Genomic DNA, 21052 nt, shown 5'->3' with positions numbered 1-21052 from the left:
TCCTCCCATGTCTTGAAGTTCTCTAGGTCCCGCGGGGGAGGGTCCGCCGGGCAGAGGGAAAGCATGTGTAGGGAAGAGGCGAAGGGTTCTGGGCATAGTGCGCATGCCGGAAGGGGGAAGGAGGGATGATAGTGGGCTAGGTTAAGGGGTGAGGGGAGAGAGTGCGTCTGTAGTCTGCGCCAGAGTGTTGCTTGTTTGTTGTATAGGGAGTGGTGCGGCGGGCGATAGAGCTGGCGCGAGGCTCTGTAGGCCTGCGTCAGCTCGCTGAATGAGTGCATGCGCTCCTTCGTAAATCCCCGATCCGAGGCCACTTGAGCGCTGTTTAAAGAACCTGGGGCTAAAACCTCGACAGGCCGGTATATCCTGGACTCCCTCGGAATCAGAATACCGGCCAACGACCCAACCCTTCTCGCCATCCCACGATCGCTTCACCGGGAGCTCCTCATCAGACCGCTCCCAAGGAATATGCACCCATCCCACCATGACCAGCGCCGCAGAGCCCGTGCGAAGGCACTCCAGCGGGCGTACGGCTCTGAGCCGGACGCCGCATGGGTGGACGCTGCCTGCACGGGTGATAAAGTGACAGCAGCTGTGGTGGACTCCTCTTTATTCACCCTCCTCACACTACCTCTCCCTAAAGACACCTCCCCAGAGGCTGCAGAGGAAGCCGCCATTGCAATTGCTATCACCCGCACGGAAGCCCTGTACATTTCAAGTGACTCTAAAACTGCGATTCTAAATGTTGCTCGAGGCCGACTCCATGTCCCTGCTTTTGGCATACTGGACTCCCCGATGCACCCCCACCCCGCCAAGTGGAGCTGATATGGGTTCCTGTGCACTCCTGGAATCCCGGAAACGAGGCCGCAGTGGACGCCCTTTAAGCTGCGGAAGCATGGATCTGGAGCTTGGAAAGGAGAAAAAGTGCAACCTTTTCCCGGCCGCTACACGGCCTCTACACGGCCGCTAGGGGGCCGTGTAGTACAGACGCACCCCACATCGGCTCCGCACAAAGACAGCGGAATTCGCCAATCGCCAGCATCATCAGCCAAAATTTCACCACCCACGGATCTGCGAATGTGAGCGCTGCACGCCATCCATTTTTGGCCCGCCTACGCCCTTTTTCGGGCACCCACGGCCCTTTCTTCTCTGTGACCTCTCCGCCTGAGCTAGGCCTACTCCGACGGACGCTTCCGCCACCAACGCCATCATGGAGGTGCAGGTGCAGGGAGAGGTTCTTAACCCCAACGACTACGACCCAAGGGACTGGACGCACATACTTAGTGTGCCTGCTCGCTCCAAGGACGTCCTTTCAACAACCCGACGCCAGGAGGGCGCAGCCTCTGCTACCGGTACCCCCAAGTCTCCATGCCTTGAAAAGTCAGCGCACCTGCAAGCAACGCGCACAGCTGCGCAGCGTTCGCGGCAGCAGCCACCGCTTCCTGCTGCAGATTACAAGATCGTTTTTAGATCACGAGGCGGGCTGCAGCTGGACCTGCTTCCACCCCGACAACTACGAGAGGCCATCCTCCAAGCGGCGTCCCAGCTTAAGGAGCCAGCGCGTACCCAAATCAGGGTACACCCGGTCAACAACACCTGCACCGTAAGCACGCCCCTAAAGGATGACGCGCTCGCTCTGGTTCGGGTGAACACCATCACACACCAAGGCAAGGAATTCGCCGTAGCACCTTACATAGCCCAGCCGGACGGAGCAGTACGCGGAGTCATCTCCAATGCTTATTGGAATGAGACCCCGTCAGAGCTCCTGCAAGACCTGCTCACCGGCAACCCAGACGCCCTCATCGTGGACGCCCGCCGAATGGGCTCCACGCGTTCCATCTTAATAACTTTCCGGGCTGGACCTGTCCCACGCGCCGTCCTTTATGGAGGAGCCCTCCACAGGTGCACACCCTATCGAGGGCATATAGACGCCTGCACTAACTGCCGCGTCCCTGGTCACCGGGCAGACGTGTGTGTCCACCCAAGATCCCATAAGTGCCCCCGCTGTGGGCAGTCCCACCCAAAGGAAGATGTGCCCTCATGCACCCCCAGCTGCATTCTCTGCGGAGGGCCTCATATGACCGGCACCGGGAACTGCAAGGGACGGGGCCGCAAACTAGCGTCCCCGAAGAACGCTCTCTCTCCTCCGGGTACATCGCGGCTTTCCCGCTGCGATCAACCAGGCACAGCCAGCAGACGCAGCTCGACGGCTTCCCGGTCGCCTTCTAAAAGCCGGCAGAATTGCAGCAAGAACGCCACGCGTCTCACCTGGGCAGACCGCGTTTCCGGCAAAACCACCCGTCAACCCCCACCACCCCAGTCCTCCCAGGCAGACCCGAGAGACCAGGAACTCAAGGCCTTGCGTGACGAGGTAAGCTGCCTTTCCTCTCTCCTAAGCACCCCCGCCCCCTCCATGCCCCCTCAACCCGCACCCCCTGTCATTAATTCGAGCTCATCATCCACAGACACTTCGAGCACCCCTCCTGCAAAGAAACAGCGCACCACAGACGCCACACCCCCTCCCGTGCCCCCAGAAATAGACGCTAAATTAGCAGCACTCGAAGCAAAATTTGACCATAAACTAAAGGAGCTAGACGCCCGCCTCGAGGCCAGATTCAATCACCTTGCCGCCGCCCTCACCGAAAAACTTGAGCAGCGCATGGACGCTATGCTTACCAAGATGATGGAGCTCTTGGAGCATAATCTTACCCATCGCTTCACCCAACTTCAAACCCCCTCCACTCCCCCCATCCTACCTCCACAAGCACAAAACACCTTCCCTGAGCCACACATACCAATTGACACCCGTCTTAATACCCTCCTCAATCCCCCCACCATCCAATATGGCGGGGGGGAACACTAATTATCTCCCCATTATAACTTGGAACTGCCGCGGCTTCCGGGCAAAGCGCGCACCTCTGCAACTTCTCCCTCCCACCATCACACCCACGCCCCACATACTTCTTCTCCAGGAGACTGCACACCGAGCAACCCTCCCCAGCTACACATCTACACACTCGGATACCACTAACACACCCAGGGCGTCCACACTCATCCACCGCAGCCTCACCTACAAAACTCATCACATTACGTCTGAGACGCCCTGCGTGATCACGGAAATTATACATCACACACATTCACTTCCTTCTATATTTATAGCAAACATATACCACCCCCCGTCCCTGCCGATGGCCCCGCTAGAATCACTTCTGCGAAAGCTACACCATCTAGAAGGGAAACATCCCCTACTCATCGGTGGGGACTTCAACAGTCAGCATACTGACTGGGGATACACAACCACGACACATCGAGGTCGCAGGCTCTGGCTGCTCCTGCAGAACCTCCAACTCACTGTGCACAACACGTTTCAGACGCCTACGCGGATCGCCAACAGTGTCAGCATGGACACCAGTCCGGACCTGACGCTGAGCCGCTGTATTCGCGGCGTTACCTGGAACAGAACACAACATACACTGGGCACTGACCATTACATTATACAAATCACTGTCCCATACAAACCACCCCGTCACGCAAATATGACATACGAACTCATTAACTGGGATGCCTTTCGCGCTGCACGCACCGCCCTCCCAGACACTCCCATCGCAGACATCGATGCATGGGTGCAATCACTCAAGCATGACGTTCACCACAACACACGACACATTGAAACTACAACCGAAACACCGACCCTTGACACACGCCTAGCCCACCTCTGGGAGGCTTATCACAGCATCCTGGAACGCTGGAAAGGCAACAAACACAACAGAACGCTTAAAAAGCGGCTGGCCGCGCTGCAGACACAAATCCAACAGCACTCTGAGGATCTCTGTCGATCCAACTGGGGACAGATATGTGAAGGCATCGCCGGAAACCTGTCCAACAAACGTGCATGGCAACTCCTCCGACACCTCATTGACCCCACACGCACCAAATCAGCAGCACAGCACCACGTGACACGCCTCACACATGAACACATTGACGATCCCGACACCCTTCTAGACACACTTCAAACCATGTACACATCTCCAGGCGGCCCCATACCTCTACCGCACTACACAGGACAAGCAAATCCAACACTCGACACCGACATCACGGAGACGGAAGTCAGAGCGGCCCTCCTGACTTTCCGCGCCAACTCCGCACCTGGTGCAGACCAAATCACAAACTCCATGCTCCGTAATCTGGATGACCAATCGATCACCCACATTACGAAATACTTCAACTAGTGCTGGAGGGAGGGTAACCTCCCGCAGTCCTGGCGCCACGCGAAGGTAATATTTATACCAAAACCCAACAAACCACTCACCATTCAAAACCTTCGCCCGATTTCGCTAACCTCATGCCTCGGGAAGCTCCTCGAGCATGTCGTGTTAGCGAGACTCACAAGTCACATGGCGGACAACAATCTCTACCCGCATAGCATGGTGGGATTCCGCCCTCATCTATCCGCACAGGATGCCATGCTGCAACTCACACACGACCTTTTTGACCCGCTTCTTCCAGGTCACACCAAGGCAGTCTTAGCTTTGGATCTCTCCAAAGCTTTTGATCGCATTGAACATCAGGCGATCATGACTGCTCTATCCCCATTGAATGTGAGTGTGCGCACGTATGCCTACATTCAAGCATTCCTGACTGACCGCACGGCTGAGATACACTTCGGGCCTCTGTCTTCCACCTCCTACACACTTCAGAGTATCGGCACCCCTCAAGGGTCCGTCCTTTCCCCCTTTCTCTTTAACATAACCCTCATACCCCTCGCCCGGAAATTGGCAACTATTCCCCACCTCAAGCACACTCTTTATGCCGACGATATCACCCAGTGGACCACCCACGGCAGTGACGGCGACATAGAGAACACCTTACAGGAAGCAGCCACCCTCACCCAAAATTACGCACGGACCATCGGACTGTCTTGCTGCCCAGAAAAGTCCGAACTGCTCCTCATCCGGCCTAAGAACCACCGCTGTCCCCGCTCCCCCATTGCCATTGAATTGAATGGTTACCCGGTACCTGAGGTTGGCACCCTCCGTGTATTGGGCTTGCACATCCAGAACGATGGCAAAAACACCACTACCATCAAGAAACTCAAGCAGGTTGCAGGCGCGATATCGCACCTCATCCGCAGGGTTTCGGGACATCATAGAGGCATGAAGGAGCGCGACCTATGTCGCCTGATTCATGCCTTTGTCCTCAGCCGTGTACTGTACACTCCCCCATACTTACAACTATCCAAACATGACATAAACGCTTTGGATGCTTTGATTCGCAAGGCATTCAAGGTAGCACTTCATCTTCCCCTCAACACACCCACAGACAGATTACTAGGCCTGGGCCTCCACAACACGATCGGGGAACTGGTGGAGGCCCACCGACAGGCCCAATACATCAGGCTCACACAAACCTCAAGAGGTCGGTATATCCTGGACACCATCGGAATCAAAATACCGGCCAACGACCCAACCCTTCTCGCCATCCCGCGATCCCTTCACCGAGAGCTCCTCATCAGGCCGCTCCCGAGGAATATGCACCCGTCCCACCATGAGCAGCGCCGCAGAGCCCGTGCGAAGGCACTCCATCGAGCGTACGGCCCCCAGCCGGACGCCGTATGGGTGGACGCTGCCTGCACGGGTGATGAAGCAACAGCAGCTGCGGTGGACTCCTCTTCATCCATCCTCCTCACACTACCTCTCCCTCCAGATACGTCCCCAGAGGCTGCAGAGGAAGCCGCCATTGCACTTGCTATAACCCGCACGGAAGCCCGGTATATTTTAACTGACTCTAAAACTGCGATTCTAAATTTTGCTCGAGGCCGAGTTCATGTCCCTGCTTTTGGCATACTGGACTCGCCCGATGCACCCCCGCCCCGCCAAGTGGAGCTGATATGGGTGCCTGCGCACTCCGGGAATCCCGGAAACGAGGCCGCCAACCTTTTAGCCCGAGGTTCTTTAAACCGGGCTCAGGTGGCCTCGGATCGGGGATTCACGAAGGATCGCATGCACTCATTCAGTGAGCTGACCCAGGCATACAGAGCCTCTCGCCAGCTCTACCCCCCGCCCCACCCCTCCCTAGATAACAGACACGCAACACTCTGGCGCAGATTACTAACACATACTCTCCCCTCGCCCCTTACCCTAACCCACTATCATCCCTCCTTCCCCACTCCTGCTTGCGCCCTATGCCCAGAACCCTTCGCTTCTTCCTTCCACATCCTTTCCCTCTGCCCGGCGGACCCTCCCCCGCGGGACCTAGAGAACCTCAAGACCTGGGAGGACTGGGAGACCCTGCTGCATTCGGAGGACCCGGCCGTGCAGACCATCGCCACCGGCCGTGCTGCCAGTGTTATGGACCTCAGGAACATAAACACTTGAGTGCAGTGGGGTCGTGCGGGGACCCTGGGGCGTGCCCCGAATTCCTTTGTAAATAAAGTTTTCTCTCTCTCTCTCTCTCCCCTCCTTAGCAACCGGCGGTACAGTTGGGGCGCAGCTGTGCACAGCAACAAAGACGTCACACAGTAGCGGTAGACCGAGCGCGCGCTCGTCGGCGGTGGCAGGTACACCGCCGCTCCTTCGCCAAACATCTCGTTGAAGCCGAGTGAGTGAGACGCATGGCTCCGATGCGATCCAGTGATTCTGCGCCAAGCAGTTCGGGCAAACGGCAGTGGGTTAACCAAAAGGCTTTCGGCAAGCCCACTTTAGAATTCCCATAGTGCCTTCGGTGTTTTTTTTTCAGGAAATGAAATGCGCAGTATCTGTCTCCCATAGCTGCGAAACCAATAGAGCAGGGCTTGGAAGGCAGGGGGTAAAATTTGTAAATTGGTTTTTGAGGAAAGAAAATGCGCCGTATCTCCCTCACACATCTCGGTGGACACCTGAACCAGTGGGAAGGCGCATAAATGCCCACTTAGAACAGTGGACACCTCAATCGTGCTTTAAGCTATTTGGCGTGGCGGTAGTGACGGATGTGCTCTGCATGCTTTTACATTGGGAACCTTGTGCCAGAAACGCTGTCACCTGCTATGGTGGCGGGGTGCGTGGGGACTTTAATGCAGATATAGAGACAAGCGGGAATTTCTTACCACTTATGCAAGAGAACATCGCGTTCGTCTCGCGCACAAATCCAAAAGCACTCTGAGGAGCTCTGCCGATCCAACTGGGGACAGATATGTGACGGCATCGCCGGAAACCAGTCCAGCAAACGCGGATGGCAACTCCTCCGACACCTCATTGACCCCACGCGCACCAAATCAGCAACACAGCACCACGTGACACGCCTCACACATGAGCACATTGACAATCCCGACACCCTTCTAGACACACTTCAAACCATGTAAGTACACATCTCCAGGCGGCCCTATACCTCTACCGCACTACACAGGACAAGCAATTCCAACACTCGACACCGATATCACGGAGACGGAAGTCAGAGCGGCCCTCCTGACTCTCCGCGCCAACTCCGCACCTGGTGCAGACCAAATCAAACTCCATGCTCCGTAATCTGGATGACCAATCGATCACCCACATTACGAAATACTTCAACCAGTGCTGGAGGGAGGGTAACCTCCCTCAGTCCTGGCGCCACGCGAAGGTAATATTCATACCTAAACCCAACAAATCACTTACACTTCAAAACCTTCGCCCTATTTCGCTAACCTCATGCCTTGGGAAGCTCCTAGAGCATGTTGTGTTAGCGAGACAAACAAGTCACATGGCGGACAACAATCTTTACCCGCATAGCATGGTAGGATTTCGCCCCCATCTATCCGCACAGGACGCTATGCTGCAACTCTCACACGACATTTTCGACCCGCTTCTTCCGGGTCATACCAAGGCAGTCTTAGCTTTGGATCTCTCCAAAGCTTTTGATCGCATTGAACATCAGGCGATCATGACTGCTCTATCCCCCTTGAATGTGGGTGCGCGCACGTATGCCTACATTCAAGCATTCCTCACCGACCGCACAGCTGAGATACGCTTCGGCCCTCTGTCTTCCCCCTCCTACACTCTTCAGAGTATCGGCACCCCTGAAGGGTCCGTCCTTTCTCCTTTTCTCTTTAACATTACCCTCACCCCCTCGCCCGAAAATTGGCCACTATTCCCCACCTGAAGCACACTCTTTATGCCGACGATATCACCCTGTGGACCAGCCACGGCAGTGACGGAGACATAGAGAACACCTTACAGGAAGCAGCCACCCTCACCCAAAATTACGCACGGACCATCGGACTGTCTTGCTCCCCAGAGAAGTCCGAACTCTTCCTCATCCGGCCTAAGAACCACCGCTGCCCCCGCTCCCCCATTGCCATTGAACTGAATGGTGACCCGGTACCTGAGGTTGGAACCCTCCGTGTATTGGGCCTGCACATCCAGAACGATGGCAAAAACACCACCACCCTCAAGAAACTCAAGCAGGTTGTAGGCGCGATATCGCACCTCATCCGCAGGGTTTCGGGACGTCATAGAGGCATGAAGGAGCGCGACCTATGTCGGCTCATTGATGCCTTTGTCCTCAGCCGTGTGCTGTACACTACCCCATACTTACACCTATCCAAACATGACATAAACGCTTTGGATGCTTTGATTCTAATGGCATTCAAGGTAGCACTTCACCTTCCCATCAACACACCCACAGACAGATTACTAGGCCTGGGCCACCACAATACGATCGGGGAACTGGTGGAGGCCCACCGACAGGCCCAACACATCAGGCTCACACAAACCTCCACAGGTCGGTATATCCTGGACACCCTCGGAATCAAAATACCGGCCAACGACCCAACCCTCCTCGCCATCCCACGATCCCTTCACCGAGAGCTCCTCATCAGGCCGCTCCCGAGGAATATGCGCCCGTCCCATCATGAGCAGCGCCGCAGAGCACGTGCGAAGGCACTCCATCGAGCGTACGGCCCCCAGCCGGACGCCGTATGGGTGGGCGCTGCCTGCACGGGTGATGAAGCGACAGCAGCTGTGGTGGACTCCTCTTTATCCGCCCTCCTCACACTACCTCTCCCTCCAGACACGTCCCCAGAGGCTGCAGAGGAAGCCGCCATTGCCCTTGCTATAACCCGCACGGAAGCCCGGTACATTTTAAGCGATTCTAAAACTGCGATTCTAAATTTTGATCGAGGCCGAGTCCATGTCCCTGCTTTTGGCATACTGGACTCGCCCGATGCCCCCCCCCCCGTCAAGTGGAGCTGATATGGGTGCCCGCGCACTCCGGGAATCCCGGAAACAAGGCCGCCGACCTTTTAGCCCGAGGTTCTTTAAACCGGGCTCAGGTGGCCTCTGATCGGGGATTCACGAAGGAGCGCATTCACTCATTCAGTGAGCTGACCCAGGCGCACAGAGCCTTACGCCAGCTCTACCCCCCGCCCCACCCCTCCCTAGATAACAAACATGCAGCACTCTGGCGCAGACTACAGACACACACACTCCCTTCACCCCTTACCCTAGCCCACTATCATTCCTCCTTCGCTACTCCGGCATGCACTCTATGCCCAGAACCTTTCGCCTCTTCCCTCCACATCATTTCCCTCTGCCCGGCATACCCTCCCCCGTGGGACCTAGAGAACCTCAAGACCTGGGAGGACTGGGAGACCCTGCTGCGCTCGGAGGACCCGGCCGTGCAGACCATCGCCACCGGCCGTGCTGCCAGTGTTATGGACCTTCGGAACATAAACACTTGAGTGCAGTGGGGTTGTGCGGGGACCTTGGGGCTTGCCCCGAATTTCTCTGTAAATAAAGTTTTCTCTCTCTCTCTCTCTCTCGCGCGCGTAACGGCTCCCACATCTCTGATAACGTCGCGAAATATTAGCGCAGAACTGGTCCTTGAAGACCAGGGTTTGGTGCTGCAAGTCGAGCATATATCCATTTATTTCGCCGACCACATAGCTACCTTCATGACGATAACGAACTGTTAGTGGAGGGTTTCTTGAAGAAGGAATATGTGAACAGGCAGGCTTTCGTAAAAAATACTCGACGACAGTCCGTATTCACACTATCAATAAGGTGGTAGGGAAATGCGCAAAATATACCTGACCACTTTATATAGCTTTCATTGATGACGAGAAAGCATTTCACTTAGTGGAAACCTCAGCTCTCATGGAGGCATTGTGAAATCATGGTGTGGAGGAGTGTTGTATACAGATATTGCAATATATCTATAACGACTGCACATCTACCATAATCCATAAGGTATGCGATAACGTTCACATAATTAGTGTGTCAGGCGGGGAGACTCGATCTCGCCAGTGCAATTCATCACCTACTTACAGGTGGTGTTTAAGGTCTCAATTTGGAACAGTTGGGTATAAGAGTTAAAGGAGAACACCTAAATGATCTGCGATTCGCTGATACTCTTGCCTTACTATGTCCCCCGGGGCTTGAACTGCGAAGCATGATCAATGAGTTTGGCAGGCAGACCAGAACGGTGGGGCTAAAAATTAACATGAAGAAAACCAAAGCAATATTCGACAGTCTATCAAGAGAACAGCAGTTCGCAATCGGTACCAAGGTGCCCGAAGTAGTGAGGGAGTATGTGTACTTAAGGCTGATAGTGACCGCTGATGGATCATGAGAGGAAAATAACTGGAAAGATAAGAATGGTGCGGAACGCATATGGCAGGCTCTCAGATCATGAATGGCAGTTTACCAGTATCCCTCAAGAGAGAAGTATACAACAGCTGCAGTTTACCGGTACTCAGCCATTGACTAGAAACGTGGACGCTAACGAAGAGGGTTCAACTTAAGGACCACGCATAAATCTATGTAAAGAAAATTGATAGGTGCAACGTTGATGGATCAGAAACGGGCGGAGTGGGTGAGAGAACAAGCGCGGGTTATTGACATCCTAGTCAAAATCAAGTGAAAGAAATGGGCTTGGACAGGGAATGTAATGCGAAGGCAACATAACCGCTGGTTCTTAAGGGTACGGAGTGGATTCTAAGATAAGGTAGCGTAGCAAGGAGCGGCAGAAAGTTAGTTGGGCGGATGTGATTAAGAAGTTTGCGGGGATACGTTGGCCGCAACTGGAAATGGACAGGGCCAATTGGGGAGAGATGAGAGGAGCCTTTGCCCTGCAGTGAGCGTAGTCATTCCGGTGATGATGATTGGTTTTTGAGGAGAGAAAATGGCGCAGTAACCGCCTCACATCTCGGTAGACATCTCAACCGCAGGGCTGTTGTAAAGAGCCTAAGAAGGCATACAATTGAAGGCGCCTATGTCGTCAGTTCGAATCCTTGTCGCAATCAATCTCAAGCTTGACTAGCCCAGGTTAGCTATATGCAACGAGAATTCGTATGGCACCATCCGGAACGCTTTATGGCAAATGGCTGCGCCACAATATCGGTACGGAAGTAGCTGAAAAAAACTGGCGTCACACTGATTGTCACATGCTTGTCTGAAATGGCGATGCTCGGCCAAATTTAGGTTACCTGGTTATATTCGGTTCCAACAGCTTCAGCTCACCTAGTTTCTCAAGGATACCTGAAGAAATAATAAGTCATGGACGTGCAAATATGCCAGCCGACTGACTGCGTTAAAGGCCGAATGTCTCAGGGGCGGGTAAATACCGCTGCTTTGATATCGCCGGCGGTGGCTTGGGTTCTACTCATATATGAAGTTTTTGAACAGAAAGCTCGACATCACGCGAGAAAACCTCGAAGATCATGTCCCGGCAAAGGTATGATCGTGAAGCGGCATTAATTAATAGAAAACAAGAAAATTCTGTTGTATGTGGGAATCGATCCCGGGTCTCCTGGATTTGGGAACGGTATGTTTCCACTCCGCCGCGCCTATTTTTTGTTCCAGCCTGATGCGTACGACGAGGTTATGCATCTATAGAAAGGGGATATATAGAGATTATTTACTAGCATGCAGCTTGTGGTGGCACTGCACTAGCCATACACAAAACAACACATCTAAAAAGGCGGAAAACGATAAACCCCACACCAACAGCTCAAACCAGTCTGGTAGAAAGTTCCTCTCATCATAAATATCTCTGAGCTGAAGCACAATTCGACTAAAATGAGTTCTGACTGAAACCAGAGGTCCATCGTTGCGGTCCAGCATGCTCGTTTTCCGCAGGCTATAAAGTCCAATGGGGAAAAACATGTCATATGGCTCGTAATCAGGTCGAGCAGCCGCAAGGTAACGGACACTGTAGGAATTTAAAACAAAGTCGTTCCTTAGCGTCGTCTGCAAGGCATTCCAGAAAAAACCGCATCCTTGCTGTTGATATGACAGCGTTCAGGGGGGTCAGGTACACTGCACAGACGACAATTAACAGAAGCCACAGAAATGTTTTTCCTATGGAGCCATGTTTTCCTATGGAGCCAGGTAGAGCTTCGGTGTGTAATTTGTAGAAGTACTTTTTCGTGCAAGGAGGAATCATCGTCTTGCACACTCGCCGTAACACATCATGACACTTGAGCCAAGGTACACAGAACGGTACAATGGCAGCGGAAAGAGCATCGTTATCATAGCCCTGTACGATTCTTCGCGAAACAAAAAATAAGTACTCGTGAGAAAATCCGTTGAACTTCCTGCATAAAGCCCAGGAAAAAAGTGCCTCAGTAGAATTTGAAAAAAAACCATTAAGTTTGGCAACAGGTTCAGGAAATTAGTCTGCAAGAAGGCTCTAATAATCGGATTGGAAAAGTCGCGAAAACAAGAAGAAAGACGCAACTAATGTCTAACATAAAAGAGAACTAAGATCACCCCTCCTGCACAAAGAGGCCTGAAAAGATTATCACGTCGCATCGGCTCCAAATGTGATGGGCCAAAAAAAGTCGCCAATAGTTGACGAAAACGCTGGATGCGATGTCTAGAGCAGCGCAAGACTTGGAGCATGCACCAAATTTTTGTTGCCAGAAAGGTGTTGCAGGCACGAACACGATCGGAAATTGAGCGTTTATGTGGGACAAAACGCTGGACGATCGGAGCCCGTTCCTTCCAGTAATGTGCAGTTGACTTAAATGCATGAAGTTGAAAGTCAAGATATTTAGGTGGCGCACATGACCATTCTATTCCGGCATAAGGTGTGTTGAGCCCCATGAACCGAACCACAGTCCAGAACTTATGCAGCAATTGATCGAAGCGCCAGAGACGAAGCCAAACTGACCTTTTGTCGATACAACTTTGTCAATGCTGTGCTTCTCAATGCAGAAAAAAGCAATATCTTCAGCAGATGCAAGCAAGCACATTGACTTCATTACCCAAAACAGAGAAGCCATGAAAATTAGTGTTATACAAAACACTTAAACAAAGCAGCTCTAGATAAAGGGCAAAATCAGACGGAACATCGGGCTGCCCTGTCGCACAGAAAAGCGGATTTACACAGGGTTTAACATATGTCAGTTAACAATTAAGCGCGTCGAAAACTGCTGTTGACGGCAAGAGATTGCTTCTATTTGTATTAGCCTCCTTCTTAACAATATTTTGTCGTCTTTCGATGCAAATATGCCCGCGTGCTTCGAGATATCAGTTCCAGCTTATAGAAAGGCAGACGGTTTAACTAATTTCGGAGCCACCTGATACACCCTCCCTCATAGCTGTCGCTACCGAACATTGACACCTGACATACCATGCTATCGTTCACACATACCTAAAGATATGCACAGCTGGTCCGCTTCAACGACACCATAGTTCTCTTTATTAACTCTGGACGCTTTGAGATATTAAAGCCTCACGCTTATAGTGTATGACGAGTATAAACGCTGTCACAGTTTAAATTGAATTGAAGCAATCTCTCTTTTTTCAGAATACTGGAGACATTTTGAAGCAAGAAACGCTGTGATTCACAAAAGCCAACCAAGCAGCTCACACGCCGTCAGGGATACAAGTAATTAGAAACTGTGAGTTACAATTTCGTATCCAATAAGCAACATATTGTGTAAATGAAGCAAGAAATCGTCGCCTCAAAGAGAAACAGAATGCTGTCAGATGATCTAACATCTGGGCCCTAGCGGTACTTGAACATATTGACTCATCATCATCATCAGCTTGACTACGCCTACTGCAGGGCAAATACCTCTCCCATATCTCTCCAATTAACCCTGGGCTTCGCCAGATGCGGCCACCGTATTCCCGCAAATTTCTGACTCTCATCAGCCCACCTAAATATCTGCGCCCCCTCCTACGCTTGCCTTCTCATAGAATCCACTCCGTTACCCTTAAGGACCAGCGCTTATCTTGCCTTCGCATTACATGCCCTACCCAAGCCCACTTCTTCCTCTTGATTTCAACTAAGATATCATTAACGCGCGTTTGTTCTCTCACCCACTCCGCCCGCTTCCGATCTCTTAACGTTACACCTATCATTTTTCTTTCCATAGCTCGCTGCGTTGTCCTTAACTTAAGTTGAACCCTCTTCCTTAGCCTCCACGTTTCTGTCGCATAGGTGAGTACTGGTAAGATACAACGGTTGTCTACTTTTCTCTCGAGGGATATTGGTAAACTGCCATTCATGAACAGAGCGAACCTGCCATATGCGCTCCACCCTATTCTTATTCTTCATGTTATTTCCCTCTCATGATCTGGATCAGCTGTCACTACCTGCCCTAAATAGATATATTCTCTTACTACTTCCAAGAGCTGGCTACCAATTGCGAACTGCTGTTCTCTTGCAAGGCTGTTGAATATTACTTTGGTTTCCTGCATTTTAGTTTTCGGCTCCACAGTTCTGCTGTGACTCTCTAAGTCATTGATTGATCATGCTTTGCAGTTCATGTCCTGAGTGTCTTAGCAAGGCAATGTCATCAGCGAATCGCAGATTACTTAAGTTTTCTCCATTAACTCCTATCTCCGACTGTTCCTATTGCAGGCCTCGGAATACCTTCTATAAACAGGCGGTGAATAGCATAGGCGAGATCGTATCTCCCTGCCTGACACCTTTCCATATTGGAATGTAATTGCTGACTTTATGGAGGACTGTGGTAGCTGTGCACTTGTTACGAATATCTTCCAATATTTTCACATAACACTCTTCTACACCCTGATTTGGCATTGCCTGCATGGCAGCTGAGGTTTCTAATGAGTCGAATGCTTTCTCGTATTGAATGAAAGCTATATATAGGGGCTGGTTATATTCTGCGCATTTCTCTATCTCCCGATTGATAGCGTGAATATGGTCTGTTGTCGAGTATCCTTTACGAAAGCCTGCTTGAGCATTCGGTTGATTGAAGTTTAAGGTTGTCCTGACAGTATTAGCGACTGCCTTAGTAAATACCTTGTCGGCGACAGCGAATAAGCTGGTCGGTCTGCAATTCTTCAAGTCCTTGACATCTCCTTTCTTATTGATTAGGGTAATGTAAGCGTTTTTCAAAGCTCTAGGTACGCTCGAGTTCACAAGGCGTTGCGTATAAAGGGTGGCTAGTTTTTCGAGCACAATCTCTCCTCCATCCTTCAACAAATCTGCTGTTATCTGATCCTCACCAGCTGCTTTCTCCCTTTGCATTGCACCTAAGGCTTTCTTTACTTCCTCCTTTGTTGTTGGTGGGATGTCCCTTTGTTGTGCTCTACTATCTCTCTCAGTAACATTCTGATTACAATCGCTACTGTATAGATTTGTGTAGAACTCTTCGGCTACTTCTTTGGTCTTCGGAGATAGCTACCCAATATCCTGGCTAACCATCCTGCCGCCTACTTCTACGGCGCACGCCGTAATGATAGCTTTGAGATGATCGTTCATTTTTTCAACATTGTGCTCGTCTGCATCAGTGAAAGCGGAAAATCTGTTATGCAGCAAAATCCTGAATTCAAATATCGACTATAGTACACCAGTGGATTGATGCAGAATTCAAGTGTCCGTTCATGGGCTTCGCGTACCTACTCCATTTGACTTTGAAATAACATCACACGCATAGAAAGTGAACTTAGAACTTCAAAAGTATATCGAGAATTGCATCCTTTACTGCTGACGCCACTTTTCCACATCGGTAAATTATATACGCTACCGCTAACAGTTCCAGCTATCTATTTAAAAACAGCTGATGAATTGCAGAAGAAAACACATTTTGAGTCCAAATCATACTCAAACAATTTAATATGAGACGCTTTGTTCTTGGCAGTTGGCGCAACGTTCAGGCGGCCACGTGGGAAACTTAAAAGGATATACAAAAAAAGGGCAGAGGCACAGACACCCACGTGTGCTGCACTAGATTGCGGAACACCACGAATAAATAGCGGCATTACGTTAGAAATCAGTGGGCTTAATAATGCCTTACCATAGCCGCAGATTGCATCAATAACCTGAGGGTTTCGGTAGCAGGTTGTTACCGCAAATCGTACCAAGAAAGCAATCAAGGCTGGACTTCGCGCAGGTAGGTAAATTCTGAAAATTATAAATTACATGCCCCGGTTGCCATGAGGAAGTTAGCGCCAGCATCACCCACCTAAGTAATTAACGAGGTGGTGCAGTGTAGTGACGGAACTTCTATGCTCCTCCTTGCAGTATCACTCACTGGAAATTTGTGATGGCATGTCGGCACGTTGTTGGCAGTGCTCCGTTCGTTATTACTCTTTAAACGGGACTATGTACCATACAGAATAGCACCTGCTGAATCATGAATGATTATTACACGATATACAGTGAGCAGCGTACGTCATCCTTGCGCTGAGTGAGCGTGTATTGGGAGCTTCCTATAAGTCTCTACCTCATTCCGAACTTCTCGCTAACAAGCGTTTCATGTCCTGCATGTCCTTTAAGAGAAAAAATAACAAAATCATTCGTGCACTCATTGCGACATTGCAGCCTGATGAAGGACAAGGCTGCCAAATGCTTGCCCTGTTCATGCCCCAATAGTGTTTTTTTAACGCGGGCTCGGCCTGGCCGCGGTGGTCGAATTTCGATGGAGGCGAAATTCTAGAGGCACGTGGACTGCAATGTCAGTGCACGTGAAAGAACCCGAGGTCGTCGAAATTTCCGAAGTCCTTCACTACGGTGTGCCTCACATCCTGACTCTCTTTGGGACGTTAAAGACCCATAAATGAAACCAGACATTTCTAACGTTGCTTTTGTTCTTTAGGTGGAAGAAATAAGTAGTAATCGAAATGGATTTTTCGTGCATTCCCGACGCGTATGTGCTGCGTAAATACAGTGGTTCTCTAATAAATTCCTTGAGTGTAGCATTAATGTTTGTACACTCACACTCTTCAAGATAAATCACTGACCTTCTTCTTCCACGGACACTTACTCTCAAAGCCAACATTTAGCCAGTGCGCAGAAGATGCAAGATAGATATAACTTCAACAAAGTCATTATCTCAAGAAGCCGAGAGCCGGCTTACTGTGTCACAGTGGACTGGATTCGCCGCAGTGGAACATGCGTCACCGCCTCTCAGATTGATGAGTGCGTCGGCGTTGTCCGGGATCTAATATCCAACGCTGGGATCAAAGAGCAGCGGGAGCTGGCAGTGGTGGGGGCGGGGGGGGGGGGGGGGGGCGAAATCGACGTAATGCTAGTAAAATGTGAGCTGGAGCCCGAGTTCCGAGCTCCTTTCGGGATGCCATATCGGCGGCCAGCAGAGGCAGGGATCAGGATTCAATTTCGGGCTAATCCCCTGCGCGGCAGTGGGCCATGGGTTCTGGCAGGCCCGTTGCCTCAACTCGCCGTCGTTTCTTTCTTGGTTGGCGATATGAGTGTGTGCCCAGATGTCTGGGGTTATATTCTGCGGATACTCTCCGGAATGTTCATCCAATCGGTCGCGAAAGCCTTATTTTTCGCCGCATGAATTGTGGCACTGTCTTGATAGCTGTGCCTCTCATTCATCGAGAATAATTCGCAGCATGGCTTAGGCACTCGACATTAAAACTGTTTCTGATCACACGTTGCGGAACCTAACTAAGACCTCCATAACGACTGTGCACAAAAGACAGCACGTGAGTTCTTTGTTCGCTATACATACAGAATGAGCAAGGAAGCAATTTCTCATCATGAGCTTCGACAGCTAAGCTTAACCAGTTGAAGCGGAGGTCCTTATGGGGCTCTGCTTTTATTCCACATGAGAAGCCGCAGGCTAATCGAAACTAATCAGTTAATCGGGCAGGTTCATCATAGAGAGTGTGGAGTATGTGTAAAAATTGGTTCTTTGGATTTTTTTGTCGATTTTGGCGTTTGTCTGAGAACAAAAGATGCACTTGTCGCATTGAAAATTGAATTGAGAAAAAGCTAAAGCAACCACTGCGCGATGCTCGCGACAAGCAGCGTATGAATCCAAACACGCAATTTCTTGCTGTTGTCATCACGTTTTGTTCCCAGTGCGAATACTAACGGTCGTGCAAAGCCATTTAGAAGACGTCTTTGGAAGTCGTCAAGTTACATCGCCTAGTGAAGATGTGGTCGATGACACTGCCGTGACATTACTGGAGTGTTCCATATAATGTGGGAACCTCCAGTTTTCGGCGTTCTAAGTGACCTCCTCGAAACCATTCAACATGTTCATTTGCAACTGTGGAATTTGAGCTCTCGTAGAAGAGCATTAGAGCACCAATACTACGTAAAGAGGTTGGTAGACGGCAATTTTTGTTGCTTCTGCATTGCACGGGAAATTACGCACACTGCTGCGAAGGCATCATCGGCACCATCGCCCTTGACATAAGCGAAGCACAGCACCTGCACCATTAGTTAATACCATGTTAATGCTTTCTTCCCAATGCCAAAGGGAGTTGCGATTTCACCAGTTGGGAAATAGTCGATGTCTCTGTTCTTGTAAATTGCAACTCTCGCAAACAGATCGTCAGCTCTTTCCGGTATGTGACACAATCAAAACCACTGAACGGCATGAATTCATTATTCGACGCTTCAGGCAGCGAGTAAGCCCCAGTCTTTTGGAGAAATGCATCAGCCTCTATTACTTCACTACGCGTTTTGAGTGACTGGACGTTTAAGTATGTGATGACCATCTTTTTTGCTATGGCAGCTTCCACCACGTTACACGTCTTACCGGAAACCATTCTCAGTTTTTTCGTGCTGAGTCGTTCCGTCTCTGCTACCAGAACACTGTCGGTTGCTCGTTTGGCGTGCGGAAAGGCGAAGGTATGGTTTGCATCCGTGCAGCAGCGTCTCTCGACATTTGCGGATGTGTACACAGCAACGTATACATGCTCTTGTACAGGCGTCGTTCGGTTCACAGCACATCCACGGCGGTCGGTGGCTGCATTTTGACGTTTTGTTTCAAGGAAGTCCTGTTCTGTGCGAGGGGTGGCTGGTTGCCAGACTTTTATGGTGTCTTCTTCTTGTGTGCTTAATGCGGGAAGCGGCGGCGGGAGGGGGGGGGGGGGAGTCTACTTTCTTTTTCCAACTGCTGCGAGTGCACGCCAGTACACCATTGGCTGGCAGCATGGCGAGTGCTCGCAGGAGAGAATGCGATGTAAAATCTGAGTTAGGTAGCTAAAGAATGCTTTGAACTATAAGTTAAGGACGTTAAATAAAGCTAAATCACTGCGCTATTAAGTGTGTAGTACTACGTTTTAGAGCGCAGCTCTTTGGCTCCCGTTTCTGCGTTTCGCGGCGTTGCCGTCGTCGTTGTCCGTTGTAACCAGCAGTGGACACCTAAGTCGCGCTTTATACTGCAAAACCAATGTAAAGAGAGCTTCTATTCATACGACATCAGTGTGACATCTTTAAAAGCGGAATCCAGTTTAGCGCCCCTTTTTAGCTCATTTCGGAGCGTCGTTGACGTGCTCCACATATCTAGTTTGCGAGCTCAACTGCTCCTTCAAATGCAGTCTTGGTTTCAGTGTTTTGACATGAGGGCGCGCCGTGAAAAATAAAACTTTGAACGGCCGCAGCAGCGTCAGCAGGAGAAAATGGCGCCCGCATCGCTGCGCGCTCCTCGAAAGCGAAAGCTGACACCGAGCACCGCCGGTTTTGGTTTCGTTTTTTTTGACGAAAGCAGTGGTTATTGTTTGGGCAACAATGTACACAAGTCGGATTTCGGTTTTGACAGCGATACTTCGCTTCATGCGCCTGGAACGTCAGCGCGTACTTGCATGTAAGTTCTGTTTTCGTTCGTGGTGTGTTTTTCTGCGGTGCATGTGGTTTGTTATTTATGACAGTTATTTATTCTTGTGCTTCAGGGTCTTCACAACGTATGGCGAAGACAGTTTGCCAAATTCTCAAGGTCGCGTTGCGTTTTTGAACCAATACGACAGCCAGATGTCCATACTGGCACATCGATGCTGAGCGGCGCTCGGAGATTCGCTCAACCTCTCGACTTTTTTTTTATGCTCTTCACAGCAGAAGTGATGAAGAATGTGTGCAAAAACACTAATAAGTATGCATGGATGAAGGTTTTGGACAAGCAAACATACGCTCGGCGTGACGGCTCATGGGAAGACGTGAATCCATTGGAGATACTCAAGTTCATTGGAATCATCATATGCATTAGAATTGTTGACCTGCCGCGACTATATCTCTACTAAAATACCGGAATAATCTATTCTGGCCTTCTGCCATCAAAAATAATTTCCCAAAATTGGTTTCTTGCTTTCTTTGTTTTTTTTTCAACACAACGGACCTGAATGATTCAGTGGCGGCAGTACCTATTGGCAAGTCTTGGAAAGTGTCCTGGCTTTTGAACCACATCGATAAAACTAACTTCATCTATCCTGATGTTTTAGAGCTTGCGTAAACTGCCAAATTTTATCATTTGGCTTTCAGGGAGGAGCTTATTCAAGAAATCTTCGGATATGATGAGGTAAAAGAAGTCGATGCCCCCGATCCTCCCATAGAATCCATTCATGACCAACCCAAAAAGATGAAAAAAAGAAGAAACTGCAAGCTCGGATATCGTAGAACAAAAGAGGAACAAAGATAAAACGTTATGTGCGGCACCTGCCAGTGTACTTCTGCTTCACATCTTCACCCCTGATTGATATAACAGTGGCACAACAGTCATGACCTCTGACTTGACCGGCCATGGAAAGTGCAGTAATTTTTTCTCATAGCTGGAACTGGGAAGAATGACAGCTATAAACATGTGCAACAGTTTGTATATTCCAGTTTTCCTCTAATCAAGTTCTGGCTTATTGCAGCCGGTAGTTTTTGTTTTTTC

General features: G+C 50.4%; 1 protein-coding gene across 1 annotated transcript; it reads left to right on the top strand.

The window, feature by feature from the left end:
* Nucleotides 1–472: 472 nt before the first annotated feature.
* On the top strand, nucleotides 473–6322 carry LOC149338799 (uncharacterized). Its single transcript, XM_089547790.1, has 2 exons — nucleotides 473–2368; nucleotides 6187–6322. The coding sequence occupies exons 1-2, from the start codon at nucleotides 1208–1210 to the stop codon at nucleotides 6250–6252; spliced, it is 1227 nt and encodes a 408-aa protein (XP_089403916.1). The 5' UTR covers nucleotides 473–1207; the 3' UTR covers nucleotides 6253–6322.
* The last annotated feature ends 14730 nt before the right edge of the window (nucleotides 6323–21052 follow it).

Source organism: Amblyomma mixtum, chromosome 6, assembly GCF_055824585.1.
Source record: "Amblyomma mixtum isolate Tamu chromosome 6, ASM5582458v1, whole genome shotgun sequence".
In the NCBI taxonomy this organism is placed as follows: Eukaryota; Metazoa; Arthropoda; class Arachnida; order Ixodida; family Ixodidae; genus Amblyomma; species Amblyomma mixtum.
The sequence above is the reverse complement of the archived record's forward strand: the minus strand, read 5'-3'. Positions and strand labels throughout refer to the sequence as shown.

Coding starts and splice junctions, on each gene's coding strand:
- LOC149338799 (XM_089547790.1), top strand. CDS start 1,208: ATGGAGGTGCAGGTGCAGGGAGAGGTTCTTAACCCCAACGACTACGAC. Junction 2,369..6,186: donor TCAAGGCCTTGCGTGACGAG/GTAAGCTGCCTT, acceptor CCCTATGCCCAG/AACCCTTCGCTTCTTCCTTC.